This window comes from Podarcis erhardii (assembly GCF_964252035.2).
Source record: "Podarcis erhardii genome assembly, chromosome: 1".
NCBI lineage: Eukaryota > Metazoa > Chordata > Lepidosauria > Squamata > Lacertidae > Podarcis > Podarcis erhardii.
The window spans coordinates 120,530,313-120,545,077 of record NC_138497.1 but is presented as its reverse complement, the minus strand read 5'-3'; the positions used below and the strand labels follow the sequence as shown (position 1 = coordinate 120,545,077).

At 43.6% G+C, this 14,765-nt stretch overlaps 1 protein-coding gene across 1 annotated transcript in view; it reads left to right on the top strand.

Moving 5' to 3' along the window:
• The window catches only part of UBR3 (ubiquitin protein ligase E3 component n-recognin 3), a 93,942-nt gene extending 86,367 nt beyond the window's left edge, over positions 1-7,575 (top strand). Inside the window, 6 exon segments of the mRNA XM_081850273.1 lie at positions 317-424; positions 633-758; positions 1,475-1,651; positions 2,177-2,386; positions 3,986-4,125; positions 4,844-7,575. Coding sequence (XP_081706399.1) covers positions 317-424; positions 633-758; positions 1,475-1,651; positions 2,177-2,386; positions 3,986-4,125; positions 4,844-4,961 — 879 coding nt within the window. The 3' untranslated portion in view covers positions 4,962-7,575.
• Positions 7,576-14,765: the final 7,190 nt, after the last annotated feature.

The window sequence follows — 14,765 nt, the reverse complement described above, 5'->3', positions numbered from 1 at the left end:
ATAGCAAATTAGAAGTATCTGGTTTGGCTTTAAATGTTTATAACAGCAATATATTAAGGAAGTATAGTTCTCTAAATCACTTGCTAAGCTGCTTTAGTATATTCCCTTGTACTGTTTTATAATTCCCTTTTTCATACTGTTTTATATTCATTTTTAATAATAATAATAATAATAATAATAATAATAATAATAATACCAGAATATGGAAACCCATATTTACATGGGATTTCGTACATGTATTTGAACTATTGTTGGATTGGAGTGACAGCATTTCCTTATTTTCCTAATTGTCTAATAAATTTCTTCTTAATCACAGAGTATGTCAAATGCAAAAAAGTCTTGGGAAGTATTACTGAGTCATGTGATCAGTGAACTCTATAACGGGAAGATCTATGAGCAAGAGGAAACTGAAGACCTAGCTATGGTACGGTTTATATATTTTTTGGTTTGTCAACCGTAGCTCAATTTGACGGTTACTAAATACATGAGGGTGAAATCAGCATTAGTTTGCAAACCATTCGTAGCACTACTAAGTTTGCAAACTATCAATAGAATTACCAAAGAGCCCCGTTGATTCTTCAGGAGTTAAATCAATCCGGATTTTCTTCTTCTTTTTCAAAACTCTAATTTAGGACAGCACAAGCGCTTGGTGCCCACACTCCATAGAGACTTATTTGCAGCAGTTCTGTCTGCCTTTCCTCAGGATTACCAGCCTTCTTCAGCACCATCTCTTTGGAGCAGAGCTACCTAGCTGTCAGGTATTATGAAAAACTGGTTCATTTAATCTGCTCTAATAATCTTTGACGTCCCTCTAACAAAGCATCCTGCGTTATCTAGGAAATGCGCTTGTATAGAGAAAATACTGACGATATTTCCAAGATGCAAGATTAAACTTGATCGTGTGTGTGTGTGTGTATTTATCATAATGGCACTATGAATTTGTATCATGAAGTTCAGGCATGTCGAAAGTCTTCTTCTCAAAAAAAACTCAACAATCCTAAAAATCCTTATAAAAGGTGAACAACTTTAATCCTAAAAAAAGGTCAATAACTTTGGTTGGCCCTCACGGCACTTCACTTCATCAAATCTGGCCCTCTTTGAAAAAAGTTTTGACACCACTGATGAAGTTGAATTTATGCGCTCAAGCTGACAGCATTGTTCTTTGGGCTTCCTTTTTTTTTTTTTTTAATACAGTGGTACCTCGGGTTACATACGCTTCAGGTTACATACGCTTCAGGTTACATACTCCGCTAACCCAGAAATAGTGCTTCAGGTTAAGAACTTTGCTTCAGGATAAGAACAGAAATTGGGCTCCGGTGGTGCGGCAGCAGCAGGAGGCCCCATTAGCTAAAGTGGTGCTTCAGGTTAAGAACAGTTTCAGGTTAAGAACGGACCTCCGGAACGAATTAAGTACTTAACCTGAGGTACCACTGTATCTGACGCATCTGGCTCTTCTTCCTTTTATGTTTAACAGGAAGACGAAGAATTTACCGTGCTTGCTAACTGCCTGGGTTTATTACCGCCATCTTTCCAGTCATCAGAGTTCTCCAGTGCCTCTTGTCTTGACTGGCCTGTGCCAGCCTTTGACATAATATCCCAATGGTGCTCAGAATTGGTTGCATTTGCAGGCAAACATCCAACCCAAGTAAAGGTAGGTGAAATAAATAAAAATTGCTGCGGCTTAATACGGTACTCTGCTATCATTTTCCAATTTAACCCTATTTAAAAATCATTTTTAAAAAATATTTGTTACAAAGTAGCAACACAGCAGCTTCCTTTTTAGCAAATTTTTGATCGGACTGTACTGCCAAATTGTTCTCTAGAAGCTAATCAACTTTATAGATGGTTTAAATAAATCATTTTTAATTGAATTGGAAATGGCCACCATAAGCAAAAAGAATAACTTAGCATAAACATTTTCTGGAAAGAAATAGAAGGGCATTATTACAGATGGAGCTACAAGAAACTGAAAGAGTGATTTCAGAAACTGAAAGGTTTGCAGAGATAATATTGTAATCTCTCTGATGTATTATAATTCTGAAAATTGGTGTGTTTGCCCTTCAGTTTCTCTTAAGGTTTTGCTTATCTGGGGACTTTTTGGAAAACTAAGATTTATGAAATTTAACTTCTGTACTTCTGGAGAAACATTTTCACATTTCCCCATTATCTCTTCCAGATTTTACTTATACAAGAAGCTAAATGGGACTTGCCACGTCTCCTACAACTGCCTGAAAATTATAATACCATTTTCCAATACTATCACAGAAAAAGTTGTTCAGTCTGTTCCAAAGTTCCTAAAGACCCCGCCGTTTGTCTAGTCTGTGGCACTTTTGTGTGTTTGAAAGGACTTTGCTGCAAGCAACAGAGCTACTGTGAATGTGTCTTGGTAAGAAACTAGTAATAAACATTACCTGTTTCCCAAAAGCGATTTGGAAAGGAAGCACGCCTAATAATGCTGCCACTTGGTTTTTGTGATCCTGGGATCTCTTGCAGATGGCCTAGAGTGCACACGGAATGCCTCTTGCAAGGTTTCCCCATTCATATTAGTGGTTGTGCCCTATAAATTATATAAGAGAAGAGTTTTTTCTATGTGTGGCTCTGTGCAGAACTGCCGTACCCACTGAAATGAATGAAGCACCCCGGGCCATGCAGAAACTCTGAGTAGAGAGGACTGTGGACCCAGGGGAAAGCTATGGGAGGAATGAAATGTTGCACTATGTCGGTTGTTCCAAAAAGAGAAGCATTTCAGCTTGCCAGATGGAATTATCCCCCATTTGTCCCCCCATTTTGAGGGTTCTCCCAATCCCACCAGAGCCAATTTTAAGGGACTCGTAGGGGAAGAAAGGGTGGAAACCCACATTGCACAAGCGAAAGGAATTCCATGTGTGAGCTTCTGCTGCTGATAATAATAATACATTATTTATATCGAGCCCTCCCCAGTCAAAGCCGGGCTCAGAGCGGCTAACAACAGTAAAAGTAGCACAATTTACATAAAATCACAATCACTTAATTGAAATACATTCTAAAATCAATTCATTCTAAAATCAATTCAGAATCAAATTAATGGCAACCATTGGGCTAGAGTTCTATGAGGATTACCAAAGGAGGGGGTCAGACTGTGCCTTGGCCAAAGGCCTGGTGGAACAGCTCTGTCTTGCAGGCCCTGTGGAAAGATGTCAAGTCCCGCAGGGCCCTAGTCTCTTGTGACAGAGCGTTCCACCACATCGGGGCCACAGCCAAAAAAGCCCTGGCTCTGGTCGAGGCCAGCCTAACCGCTCTGTGGCCTGGGACCTCCAAGATGTTTTTGTTTGAAGACTGTAAGGTCCTCCATGGGACATACCAGGAGAGGCGGTCCCGTAGGTACGAGGGTCCTAGGCCGTATAGGGCTTTAAAGGTTAAAACCATCACCTTAAACCTGATCCTGTACTCCACTGGGAGCCAGTGCTGCTGGTATGGCACCGGATGAATGTGATCCCATGGCTAGGACCCTGTAAGGAATCTCACTGCAGCATTCTGCACCCGCTGGAGTTTCTGGGTCAGTCTCAAGGGCAGCCCCACGTAGAGTGAGTTACAATAATCAAGTCTGGAGGTGACCGTCGCATGGATCACAGTGGCTAGGTCAGGGCGAGAGAGGTAAGGATTCATTAGGTGAACCCCAGCCTTTATAATCCTTTGAGCTCATTTTTGTTATACAGCGGACCTGCTAGTTACGTACCACTCTGGATATGTAACTTTTGGGTTACAAACAAGGCAAACACGGAAGTGTATACTTCCGAGTTTCGCCATGTGCAGAAGCGCTCTGTGCACTTTGCGCACATTCGCAGAAGCGTCGCCTCTGCCTACAGACTTTTCAGGTTGCGAACGGACCCCTGGAACGAATTTAATTCGTATCCGGAGGGTCCACTGTATTTTGCTGCAGATCATTACATTCGTTATAAAGCCATTCACAAAGAACTCTTCCCTCTTTCCCAAAACAAAACCTCAGCACTCGCAAAATTGCGGTGCTGGAACAGGCATATTTCTCTTGATCAACGCATCCGTCATCATCATCATTCGTGGTCATCGCTTTTGCCTTTGGGGTTCCGTTTACCTGGATGCACATGGTGAAGAAGACAGAGATCTCAGGTAAGCTTTTTAAAATACGGGATAATTTGCACTGTTTTTAACATAGGGCTACCTTCCTTTTGTTCTCGTAACCAAGGTGTTTGGCAAATCAGGCGAAATAATTTCACATAATAATATCACACCTCCCCTTCAGAAGCTCCTAGGTCAAATCACCAAGCTTTTTTAAAAAAACTGGGGGTTAAATAGGCTTTGGGGGGCTAATATGAGGGCACCTGCTAAGAAGAAAACTCACACGTGCATGCCCCTTTGTCTGAAAAAGGAGGATTTAAGCTATTCTCAGTGTCAACCTAACTGTAGCTGCTTGAGGCAGCATACCGTATTGGCCTGAATATAAGCCACACTCTTTCCCCCCCAAAAAAATTCTGACTGTGAAAAGCTAAACTGCGGTTTAAATTCGTGACCTTACAAAAATTGGCTTTTGCAATATCGCTGCTGAAACAGACATATGGTAAAATGGAACGGGTGTGAGTGCCTGTGGAATTTTAAAGGAGTGGCTTCCCCCCATCTCCCTCCCCCCCAAATTTTAAAGGTTTGGCTTATATTCGGGTGCGGCTTGTATTCGGGCCAATACGGTAACTTAAGGGTGTCCGAAGGGGCATCAATCTGGGGCCCTTGCAGCGTCCCAAAGACTGGTTGGGGGCATCTCCTGCAAATGCCATTGGGCTCCCGCTGTTCAACCGATTATTGATCTTAATTTTTATTTTATTCTTTCCTGCAGGCGTGGCAAACCTCTCTATATATGTAAAGAAAGATACAAAGTCCTTGAACAGCAGTGGGTTTCGCACACCTTTGACCACATCAACAAAAGATGGGGGCCGCATTATAATGGTTTGTAGGTCACTAACCAGCCCGCTGTAACATCACCCTTATTATCAGCGCTACCGGCATGAGCTTTAAGTGAATGGAAGTTCAGTCACTTCCCTGGGGAAGGTGTGAATCGGCACCTTTGTACGAAGCCCTGCGTTATCCAGGTCCTGGTAATAAGACGTGCAGTAATTAAAAACACAAAGCAATTAGTCCTCCTAATCCGAGTACGGAATCTAAATTCATTTGATAGTTGTTGCTGTATAATCCACTAATAAACAAGCACAAATTGTACTTTAAAAAATGCCACTAAATGGCGGATGAGCGTTTTGTTTTGCCCCGGGTTGGGGTTGTGTATGCTGAGGCACTGTATATGTGTAGTACACACCTGCTAAACATACTGCTCCCCCCCCCCTCTCCTTTACCCTTTTTTGTGTTGCTTTAAGATTTTGATTGATAATGTATTTGTAAGCATACAAGAGCTGTAACACTTCTGATTTGTGAAATTGTATAGAAATTGGTCTAAAGGATTTTTAGAGAATATTTCACTTACTGCCGCGAAGCTATGGAAAGAAGCTTCAGGCAATACTGAAAACCTTACTCATTCTCAGGAATTTCATAGATATACTCCAGAGAGATTAGTGAAATTAGCTGTAAAATAGTTAGCTTGCTGCTCTTAATGTAAAACAGTACATATACAGTATTCTGTCTCTGCCATTTCAGTTAGCTTTATTTACTGGTAACTACTAACGCATCCATTTTATGGTCTGTGTACATACGACTTTTGTAAGATGCCCCCAAATAGTAGATCACAATCCCAGCCGAGCATTTCATGGCTGTCTCGTTCCCACCTAGCCGTAGGTTTCAGTAAGGGGAAGGCGAAAGTCCTGCTGGGTTCCCTGCAAATGAAGCGTAACTTGAGGACTTTCCAATGAGTTTCAAGAAGCATCTTTGTATTATATTCATAGAGCAAGCACTGCCCTTTCTTCTTGACTTCCCTGAATAGGGGAATTTGGTAGGGGAGTTAAATGGTGAGGTGGCAGTGGTTAAAAAGAATTGCACCTCCTCTGAATGGGGGTTGGGGCATATGTACAACTATCCTCCAGTCTGCATGGAGCAGTCAAGGCTGAACACAGAGAACCCTTTTTAAAAAGCGGAAATCCATGAGAATCCAGTTGCTTGCAATGGAAGGGGGGGGGGAATCAAGGAGCAGCCTGAATCGAGCCCTCCTCTCAAAGAAACAGCTGATCATCATACTGGATCACAGAGGAGAATCCCATGTGCGTCTGGCCTTCAAGCTGGAGATATATATATATTTATATGTGCTTCCACTCATAGTGGACCGTAGGACACATATATATTTATTTAGATGGCTTTGAAATCCACAAGAATGGGCACCATTGCGGAAAGATGGGGGGGGGGGGAACACACCACATACCACACTTAACCAGGCAGGGAAAAAATAGATGGATACTATCTTGCTGCCAAAACCTTTTTCGTCTTTTTCACATAATACTCAAACAGCTGTTGGACTCTTTCTAACACTTCTGTTGGTCATTTCTGACACTTGCATCCTTTGACTTAACATAGCTTTTTTCTGTAAAGTGAAGTTTATATATGTAAACTACCATTAAAAAAAAACGGAAAGAGTTGTAGCCATATAACCATGTATTCAGTTGAAAGCTGCTCTCTTTTCAAACGTCTGATAGGAAATCAGCTGCTGAAATTCGGATAGGAAATAATAATATGGAAGTGGGGATGTTCACAAGATGAGCCTTATAGGCCACCAAGTTTTTACAAAACCTTAAGAAAAACACATAGCAATGGTTTGCTGTTTTATTTATATAAATTTATCCGTGTGAATATTTATATATAAGCACACGCAAACATATTTGGGTTCTACCTAGGAGCCTGCATTTCATTCACCAACTGAAATAGGGTCTTTTCCAAAACATTGCTACATTTTTAATATTGTATCGTATATTCTGCCTATAATATTTTTGCATTGCTCATTTATGAGTACCCAGCCATTTTGTAAGCACAGTGGACAGGCAGAAAAGCTGCTGACATTTCCCAGCATAACGTGATTACAGGAGTCTTGGATTTGCTCTGTGTGGTTTGAAACTTCACAAGAGATGATGTCAAAGGAAACAAGAACCTCCAGAAACTGAATGAGATGTGCTATTTAAAATGGAATGTTTTATGATTGTGTATATGAGTGTGAAGTAAAATTATTAGCCTTAACCTTAAAATCTTCGGATTTCATGGCGTTCATTTTTATACTGGTGAATTAGTCACTGGTCAGTTTTTAAGAAAAAGAAAAGGCACTTGTTTGGAAATCCTACTTGAAATATACCTGCATGCTGCTGAACTAGAACTTTGATTACTCCTATAACTTTTTGAAAACCTGCTTTGTAAAGCTTACTTTGAAAAATAACAGGTCCAACTAGAATGGGTGTGTGTGTGTGTGTGCTGCTGCTTCTGCTGCTATTCCTCTGACGTACTGGTGTGGTATCTTGTATGAACGATCATTTTAAGTACAGTACATTACTGTGGAAACAGAATCAGTCTTTGACACATCAAAATGCAAAACTAAAAATACCGTAATCAACATTGTAAAATATGTTAATAAAAAGTCTACTGTCATTATGTGTGCATGGGCTCCTTTTGTTGTATTATATTATGATATTAAGTTTACATGAAAAAGCACCAAACATGTGTTTTGCATTCAGTTAAGGAAGGGGGATGCTGGTGGCACTGTGGGTTAAACCACAGAGCCTAGGAGTTGCTGATCAGAAGGTCAGCGGTTCGAATCCCTGCGACGGGGTGAGCTCCCGTTGTTTGGTCCCTGCTCCTGCCAACCTAGCAGTTCAAAAGCACGTCAAAGTGCAAGTAGATGAATAGGTACCGCTCCGGCGGGAAGGTAAACGGCAAGTCCGTGCGCTGCTCTGGTTCTCCAGGGGGAGTGGAGCTGGTTGCCGCAGGAGGGCAGACACCCTGGCTTCTTTAACCAACCGGAAGAAGAAGAGTTTGGCGTTGATATCCCACTTTATCACTACCGAAAGGAGTCCCAAAGCGGCTAACATTCTCCTTTCCCTTCCTCTCCCACAACAAACACTCTGTGAGGTGAGTGGGGCTGAAAGACTTCAGAGAAGTGTGACTGGCCCAAGGTCACCCAGCAGCTGCATGTGGAGGAGCGCAGACGCGAACCCGGTTCCTCAGATTATAAGTCTACGGCTCTTAATCACTACACCACACTGGCTCATCTCTGCTTCTTGGCCTCCCTCCTCTCCTGTTTCCGCCTCTACTGCTGATTCTGGACTTCTCTGCCACAGACTCTCTCTGCTCACAAAGCCCTGTGACCTCTTCAGCTTCCAACACCACCTCTTCCCAATCTTCCTCTTACCGCTCACCGTTGTGTCACCACCAGCCCCTGGGTCTCTGAGCCTTCGTCCCCTGGGGGTTCCCCAGCTGGTGCCTCTCACTATTCCTTTGTGACCAACCAGTCCATGACATCATGCCAGTGATGAGTGGATCCGGAACCAAAAGTGGTTCACCCAGTAAAAGGCTAGTTTTAACACACGCCCCTCTGCATCCGCCATCCATGCTATCACCCTCCTTCACGGCCTAGGACCCTCGTACATACGGGACTGCCTCTCCTAGTATGCCCCATGGAGAGCCTCAATGTCCATAAATAGCAACACCCTAGTGGTCCCGGGCCCTAAGGATTAGCTTCGACCAGAGCCAGGGCCTTTTCAACACTGGCTCCAGCCTGGTAGAACGCTCTGCCTCATGAGACCAGGGCCCTGCAGGATCTGATTTCTTTCCGCAGGGCCTGTAAGACAGAGTTGTTCCACCTGGCCTTTGGCTTGGAGCCAATTTGATTCCCTCCCCCCTCTTTTCTTTTCCTTTCTCCTCCTGCGATGAGGCTACATTTTAATATTTTAATGTTTCAATATTTTAATGTTGTATTTTAATGTTTTTAAGTTGTATTCATTCAACTTATTTTTATTATTGCTTGTTAGCCTTGGCTGGGGAGGGCAGGGTATAAATAAATTATTATTATTATTATTATTATTATTATTATGCAGCATTATCTGAGTTCAAGCACACATTCCAGCCAGGCAAAAACAAGGAAGGTTCAAGGCAGGTCTGTGCAGAGGGTGTGACCTGAGCGGAGTCCCAATGGCCAGATTTAGAGAGGCATGGAGGTTGGAAGACTGACAGAAAAGGGATCTTCATGGATCCCATTAATTGTGGCATACCTTACCCTAAATTCTGGCCAAAGCCTCAGTCTTTGTCAGATTTCCTTAGAATTTGCCCTGTACATAATTCCTTCCTAGCTTGTTACACGCAGAAATGACTTAATTGTGAGTCTTTCTAATAAGTCTGCACTCGTCATTTTTCAAGCCTCGAAGTAGTATGTGTAAAGTCACTTGCTACAAGAAACAAGTCAGATCACAACTTCCTGGGATCAGATGCTAAAATAACACAAATATTTGTGCCTGGGTATAATGTCATCATAATGACCTTCCAGACACTTCAAGCCAGAGTAGCCTAGACAAACACAAAAGCAGGTGGAAGGTGAGAAATCAGCACTATACTTTCCCCTGTCAACCGAGTGAAGAAATGGTTTTAACAATTTGCATACTTTAAAGCGCTGCAACAAAGGTTAGGAAATACATATAGGATTCTGTGACCAAAATCAATACCGAACGAGGCAAATTTGCAGACAAAAAGGGTAGTAGGGGTAATTTATATGTATGAGCTCTTGTTTATGTTCTACAAATGCCTTTTTGTTGATATTGTGCCCTTAACTCTTCCAACTCTGCATATCGGTTAGTTGTTCAGTTTGCTACTCGTGTGTGTGTGTGTGTGTGTGTGTGTGTGTGTGTGGCAAAAATGCAACAGGAACAGACACGCTGCAGTCCTGAATACTAAAGAGCGGTTGTCATGGCAACAATAAACAGGAGAAAGCTAGCCCAATTTAGGTGATTTACCTTTCTGAGTCCTCTGAGCATCACATATGGACTTGAACACTAAGTAAGTTATTGGAACGGGTTGTATTGCCGAACATGAGCTGCCCACCCCGACTGAATATTCTTGGATATCTCAGAATAATTCTAATACATAAGTCACCTTGTAACAACAGAACCTGCCGGTTCAGTCCGGTGTCTCCCAACACACCTCATTTGTTCCTAATAAATTCCGGAGGTGTTAAATTCTGCCTCTTAAAATATCTCTGCATTTGCTCTGTCGATAGCTATGGGTACTCTTGCTACTTGAGGGACGGGTGAGGGAGATGGGAGATACTTCCATAGGTACAGAATAAACAAATAACCAAGGGGGGGAAAACAAATCAACCCATCAATTGAATCGGTGTGATCACTATCTCCCTCCTTCCATCATGTCCTGGGCTCAGGAAGACACTACAGAGATGGGAAAGAAGCCTGTTTATAGCTCCCACCATACTGGAACCCCAGCCAGCTCCTAGGCCTCCGCCGAAGAGAAGGCAAGCTGAGGAATGCTCCCATTACAGACCCTCTGTAAGTGTCCCTATTTTCCAGGGACAGTCCAGGATTTACAGAAGCCATCCAGGTTTCTGATTTGAACCGGGAGTGTCCTTTTCCTTCCCTATTTTCATCGGAGAAATGTTGGAGGGTATGGCGTTCTCTAACCCTCAAGCCAAGGAGATAAGTAACTACAGTGGTACCTCGGGTTACATACGCTGCAGGTTACATACGCTTCAGGTTACAGACTCCGCTAACCCAGAAATAGTACCTCGGGTTAAGAAATTTGCTTCAGGATGAGAACAGAAATCGTGCTCTGGCAGCGCGGTGGCAGCAGGAGGCCCCATTAGCTAAAGTGGTGCTTCAGGTTAAGAACAGTTTCAGGTTAAGAACAGACCTCCGGAACGAATTAAGTACTTAACCTGAGGTACCACTGTGTAACCTTTAGAAGACATCTGAAGGTCGCCCTGTATAATAGGGAAGCTGTGTGTGTGTAATTAATATATATATATTAATGTTTTTACATATGTCGGAAGCTGCCCAGACTGGCTGGGGCAATCCAGTCACATGGCTGGGGTATAAATAGTACAATTGTTGTTGTTGAGCAGGGGGTCCCTATGTTCATCAGAGGTACGTTGGAGTGTATGTCATTATCATACAGCAAGAGGCCTGAAAGGAGGAGAAACTGGGCCTTCTTTGCTCACTGACACCGCCTCTTCCTCTCATCAAGGTCCAGCTGTGCATTTTCCACCATTTCCACACCTTGCAGCAGATGTGGGGAGCCTCAGGCCCAGAGGTGAAATGAAACTCTCCAGGCCCTCTTTATCAGGCTCTGGAGACCCATGCTCAGGCCCTCTGTGGTGATTTGGCCTGGATAGGGTATATCCTTGAACTATGATGGTATCTTCCTTTCCAGGAAGGATGGAGCTGTGCGGAAACCTCTGACCCTCGTGCAACTGGGCTGCTTCTCTACAAAGGTAAGAGTCCACACCTATTGCTCTGCCTGGTTTTTCCCTCAATAGAGGGAAGGAATCCCGTGCCAAAACTTATTTTTTCCACCCCCTTACTATACAGCCGGGATGCGGGTGGCGCTGTGGGTTAAACCACAGAGCCTAGGACTTGCTGATTAGAAGGTTGGCAGTTCGAATCCCTGCGACAGGGTGAGCTCCCGTTGCTCAGTCCCTGCTCCTGCCAACCTAGCAGTTCGAAAGCATGTCAACGTGCAAGTAGATAAATAGGTACCACTCCGGCGGGAAGGTAAACGGTGTTTCCGTGCACTGCTCTGGTTCGCCAGAAGTGGCTTAGTCATGCTGGCCACATGACCCGGAAGCTGTATGCTGGCTCCCTCAGCCAATAAAGTGAGATGAGTGCTGCAACCCCAGAGTCGGTCACGACTGGACCTAATGGTCAGGGGTCCCTTTACCTTTACCTTTACTATACAGCCATCCTTGCTGATTTGGCTGAGGTGAGTGCGCATTTCACGCGCTGTTTCAGAGCGCCAAGTTCTGCATGTAACTTCCGTATGGCTGAGGGACGCGATTCTGGAACGAAAAGGGGCACGAGATGCGTCGATGTTTCTTTTTACGCAACATTCTCAACCAAAGTCACCACTATGCCTTTAAAGCAGTAGTACTCCAGCGGGAAGGTAAACAGCATTTCCGTGTGCTGCTCTGGTTCACCAGAAGCGGCTTAGTCATGCTGGCCACATCACCCAGAAGCTGTACGCCGGCTCCCTCAGCCAATAAAGCGAGATGGGCGCTGCAACCCCAGAGTCGGTCACGACTGGACCTAATGGTCAGGGGTCCCTTTACCTTTATACCACTTTAAACAGGCATAGCTGTTCCCAAAGAATCCTGGCCTTTGCTAAGGGCGCTGAGAGTTGTTAGAAGACCCCTATTCCCCTCACAGAGCTGCAATTTTCAGAGAAGTTTAACAATCCCTCTTTCTAGGGGGCTCTAGGAATTGTAGCTCTGATGAGGGGAAACATTATGATGAATGGTTGAAGGAGCTGGGTATATTTAGCCTGGAAAAGAGGAGAGGAGATATGACCACCATCTTCAAATATTTTATGGGCTGTCACATGGAAGATGGAGCAAACCTGTTTTCTCCTGCTCTGGAGGGTAGGAGTTGAACCAATGGCTTCAAGTTACAAGAAAGGAGATTCCGACTCAATGTCATGAAGACTTTTCTGACTGTAAGAGGTGCTCAACAGTGGAACAGGCTCTCCTTCCTTGGAGGTTTTTAAGCAGAGGTTGGATGGCATTCTGTCATAGGTGACCTAGCTGAGATTCCTGCATTGCCGAGGGTTGGACTAGATGACTCTCAGGGTCCCTTCCAACTCTACAATTCTATGATTCCATGGGGGGAAAGGGGTCTCCTAACTTCTCTCAGCACCCACAACAAGCTATCTCCCCCATGATACTTTGGGGGAAGCCGTGACTGCTGACAATGGTAAAAGTGTGCTTTCAATGTGCAGATAAGTTTCATGGAAATAACCCCTCTGGCTCTGAGAGGAGAAACAGCTCCATGTCTTCAGTTATTCGCAAAGTACTGTCTTCCCTAGCTTGCAACAGGCGCCTCACGTTCACATAGATAAATCGAAGGAAAGACCTTTTCAATTAAGTGCTGTCATCAGATAACCTATTCCTGTAAACTGCCATGGAGGTTAATGAGTGCTAAGAGTACAATTGCTGAGCCACTGCAACATCCTCAGCCTCGCTTGACATGATCGCATGTTTTTAGTTTAAGCAGCTACAAAGGGAGGGTATCTCTCACACACAAACCCATCCATGCACTGGCAGAATGCATTGTCCAGCCCAGGGCCGGATTTAGGTTTGAAGAGGCCCTAAGCTACTGAAGGCAATGGGGCCTTTATTTGACTTCTGAAATGTTCAGAAACCAAGGCACAGCTTCTGACTGGTGCAGGTGCCCTGAAAACAATAGCCGACAGCCGCATCAGATGTTCAGCTTCTGAAAAATGTTTGGAAACTGGAACACTTCTGGGTTTTAGGAGTTTGAGAACCAAAGCGTTTGAGAACCAAGGTGTTTGAGAACCAAGGTACCACTGTATAAAGATCAAAATGTCCACCTTATACGGGTTAGCAGGGTGTTCCATTTTAGGGGGTGAAACTTAATTTACACAAATTTCTTCAGTGAGGGGTCTTTAAAATATGTTTTTGGGTGTGGGGAATTCAAATGTGCTGTTATTTTTGTGATTGGACAACATTTAGCTTGGCAAGTTTACGTTGGATGAAGAAGCACATAAAGAATGTTAATTTTACCTTCTGAAAATGTCGGGTAATGCTTAATAATAAATGAATGAATGAATGACGGCAAGGATTTGGCAGTCATTTTTAATGGTTTCTATGCAATCTTACGCACATCTTACTTACCAAGCAAAACTAAATTATATTAATTTAACTGAAATGCCTTTTGAATTCCTAAGTAATGTTACAACTTTTTAGCACTTATTTTGGGATTTTGAATGTTGAAAAATTCAACAAGCCCTAATGGGGTATCCCAGTTCTAGGACTTGCATTTTTAATTCTACTCTAAACCAGTACAGTGGTACCTCAGGTTAAGTACTTAATTCATTCCGGAGGTCCGTACTTAACCTGAAACTGTTCTTAACCTGAAGCACCACTTTAGCTAATGGGGTCTCCTGCTGCTGCCATGCCGCCGGAGCATGATTTCTGTTCTCAACCTGAAGCAAAGTTCTTAACCTGAAGCACTATTTCTGGGTTAGCGGAGTATGTAACCTGAAGCATATGTAACCTGAGGTACCACTGCACAGCCAAAAAAGTTGCCCCGAATACCTGCTGTGGGATGACCCCCTTGAGATGTGTGTGGCAAAAACGTGTCTCTTATGCCATACCTCCAACCAGTGCATTTTTCTAGAAAGGTGCCAGAAATCACCATGAACGCCTCCCTTGTTCTCGTATAATGGCAATGGCACCCACCTTAGAGGGGCCAGAACTGGGTTCCGGCCAAAGAAAAGGCCTGCCTCCAGCCCAAAAACTGAGACTTGTTCTGGTCTGAGCCGGAGGGAGACGGAGAAAGGCATTAAATGGCTTGACAGCCAGGATAAGTGTTTCATCACCAAGCACAATGACAAGAAGCAAAGAAAATTGTTATTGAGAAACCCTGCTAATGTTCCGCTCCTAACATTGCCAAGAGTCCATGAAAAAGGCAGGGGGAGGGAAGAGCTGAGAACCAGGAAGAAAGTTATCCTTCACAAAGTCACCTCCAATAAGTTGTCAATGCATCTGAGCATTAGTAAGACTGGAATATCACTTGTAGTTTAATGGTGAATTGTGGACACAGTGG